The 2,803-nt window shown below is 46.0% G+C and overlaps 1 protein-coding gene across 1 annotated transcript; it reads left to right on the top strand.

The window, feature by feature from the left end:
- Nucleotides 1–392: 392 nt before the first annotated feature.
- LOC148030888 (uncharacterized) lies at nucleotides 393–2,508 on the top strand. Its single transcript, XM_087685506.1, has 3 exons — nucleotides 393–1,157; nucleotides 1,487–2,065; nucleotides 2,238–2,508. The coding sequence occupies exons 1-3, from the start codon at nucleotides 393–395 to the stop codon at nucleotides 2,316–2,318; spliced, it is 1,425 nt and encodes a 474-aa protein (XP_087541632.1). The 3' UTR covers nucleotides 2,319–2,508.
- Nucleotides 2,509–2,803: the final 295 nt, after the last annotated feature.

Below are 2,803 nucleotides of genomic sequence, written 5' to 3'. Positions count from 1 at the left end.
GCACTTCAATATCATGAGTCATTGCTAATGCAGGCACGGAAGTGATCCGAGGATAGGAGAGATCAGAAAGGGCAAGCCGGTCCGAGGATGGGAAGAACGAAACATGGAAATTAGGGCTGTCAATTAGCTGCTTAAGATACTTGTGCCACGGCCAGCTACCTTCATGTGTTAAGGCGAGTACGACTTTGTGTACCTGAGGTGCCAGAAGCACGGCCGTCTTTGAGAGAGTGTACTACGTGTGCATAATGAAGAGACCATGTGTATCTACTCCTTATAGCTTGAACTAGAGTGAGAGGCTCCAATGTCTTCATTATAAGCGGGTAAGCTCAGACGTCTCGATAACCCAGATTTCGTCTAGCGATAGATAGATAGATTGTTAGTGGATACCGAACATGGATTCTGCGCCTGGTACTTTAGAGTGTGTGATAGATCAGAGCCTTAATTACCAAGCTTCATTTTTCGTGACACCTAATCCGTCTCTGCAAGTAGCGTGCGGCTTAGTCTCTGGGGATGCTTCTCAGTACTCTGGTGCATCTTATAATTCTCATGCCGATGCAGACGAGCACCATGTTAATATTGCCGCACAGCAACGAATTCACAGCAATGGCGCGCAGCAGGGTGCAGGTATAAGCGATATGTTAATTGGTGGGACGGCAACAGCGGCCGCGGCCGGCTGTTCGACCATGAGCATGATAAGCGGAATATCCAGTTACAATTATTATTATCGAAATGATCAGGATATAATTGATCGCAGTGCTGGGAATTATCAAAATATTCTGGGCAATCAGCTGACGCCGTTTGCAGTCGTCGGCCAAGACCCGGCCGGCGAGCTTGGCGAATATTCCAGGCATATTGTGCCATGTGGCATGGTGGGTCGGGATGCCGGCCTTGTAAATAGCATCGATCGGCAGCTGCAGCTCGTGCAGGAAGCGCCACCACCCCTCATCAATCTCAAGCGGTGGACCGTTGGTGGCGGAGACCCACTGATCCCCAGCTGTCTGCGTGGAATCAACGGCGGCTACATCTGCAAAGTCGCTAGGTCCGGTAGATCGACGGCTACGAAGGTGCCCCAGGTGTACACCGAGAGACAGCGCCGCAAGATCATGTCCAGCCTGTTTGCAACGCTGCGTTCCTTGCTGCCTTTCGCTCTTCCCAAGGTGCCATTCCTTTCTTTATACTCAATGATCTTATGCTATGAGTTAATGTTATTGATTCGCTGCTCGGAGAGTCGGAAATTCGGAATTATCATGGATAGATACTGTAGTTCTCCGTTAATGCTGCAGTCAATACTATCACACGTTTCTGCAGTAAATCTGTAAATTGTAATCTCCTCTCTTATACCTCATTTTCCATGATGATCATACTGGCTGCATCTGATACGATCCTAGGTTTTTTCTGTCTTATTCCTCATTCTACTAGAATTATCAGTTCCCGTCTTTCTGGTCGTTACTGATACAGCTTAATTATCATGTTATTTCACGGCCAGAACGATCGATACACGATCGTCTCCGAGACCATCAGATACATTGCATTCTTGGAAGAAACCCTAGAGCAAATGAGAAAGAAACGGTGCAGTGCAGCTGCAAGAGAATTCAGGCAATTCCATCAACCTAATCTATTAGCGGCGTCTTACGCTCAACCATCATACAGAAAGCTCAGTATCCAGTCCAGTACGTCAGCCCAACCCACGACCAGCTTCATCACACTCGACGACAAGGCTTGTCCCACGGATGAGCTTTCCTCCTGTAACTCATCTGTGGTATGGAACAACGGAGCCTCGAATGTTCGTCATGATCATAATCTCCTAATGGATAATATTGATCATCAGATGCAGTTGATGACAGCGGCGCTGAGCCCCATTAATTATAAGCCCTTCAAAGTTGCAGTGGAGGACATTGGAGACGTGCTTCTGATTAACGTTTCTCTTACTAACGCTGATGGCTGCACCTGCAAGGCCATTCTCTGCGACCTCCTTTCCCTCCTGCATCAGCACAACCTTGACCAGATCATGAATGCAAGCTTCACTAAGAGAGATGGCATGGCTCTTTTTAGCGCACACGTCAAGGTAATCAAAGAGAAATCTTATGAATTCCTTGTTTGTCTGACCTTAACCACGAGATAGTTTCCATTGATTCTTATCTCTCGATGGTTTAGCATATGCCTACGTACCCGTCGTGATTTCGAGCTTTATGAAAGAGTGATATTAACCTATGAATGTTTCTTCGGCAATATTGCAGAGTCCACAATCCGATATCCTGCAAACCAAGGATAGCCTCGAGAATTCCTTAGAAAACTTCATCTTGAACAAGGAAACATGAATAGCTCCCCGCTACATGGAGATGCAAGTGAACTCAAATATCGTGCTCAATGTGGATCAGGCAAGGGAAATTGGTGCGCTTGGAATCACGCAGCAGTACTTATACGTCCACCTTTAATTAAACTCCTTACTCAATATTGTAAGTTGTTAGCTGGTGACGACGCTAACAAAAACTGTCTGTAACCAGTCTGTTGGTAAGTATGCGCATGTCTGTTGGTGAATATGCATGCGCATACTTAATCAGCAGATTGAAACCGGGGTGCGCACTGGAACTTTCGAGGTTGTTTCCTGTAACACGCCTCCGTCAATTATATGTGTATCGACAAGGTTCTTTCTTAAAGTGCTTCCCGTTATGTGTATCCATAAGTGAATATATTAAGCGTCAATGTACAACACTATGGAAAGAGATAAGTATCTAATTGGTTCCTCTGCTACATAAGACAAGTTTACAGATAGCCAATTCAGAACCATGGCTGCGTATGCGTA

The sequence above is a fragment of the Lygodium microphyllum genome, chromosome 9 (genome assembly GCF_053477565.2).
Source record: "Lygodium microphyllum isolate KBCC chromosome 9, Lygodium_microphyllum_v1.1.10, whole genome shotgun sequence".
NCBI classification, from domain to species: Eukaryota; Viridiplantae; Streptophyta; class Polypodiopsida; order Schizaeales; family Lygodiaceae; genus Lygodium; species Lygodium microphyllum.
Note: the sequence above shows the minus strand (reverse complement) of the source record. Positions and strands in the feature narration are given on the sequence as shown.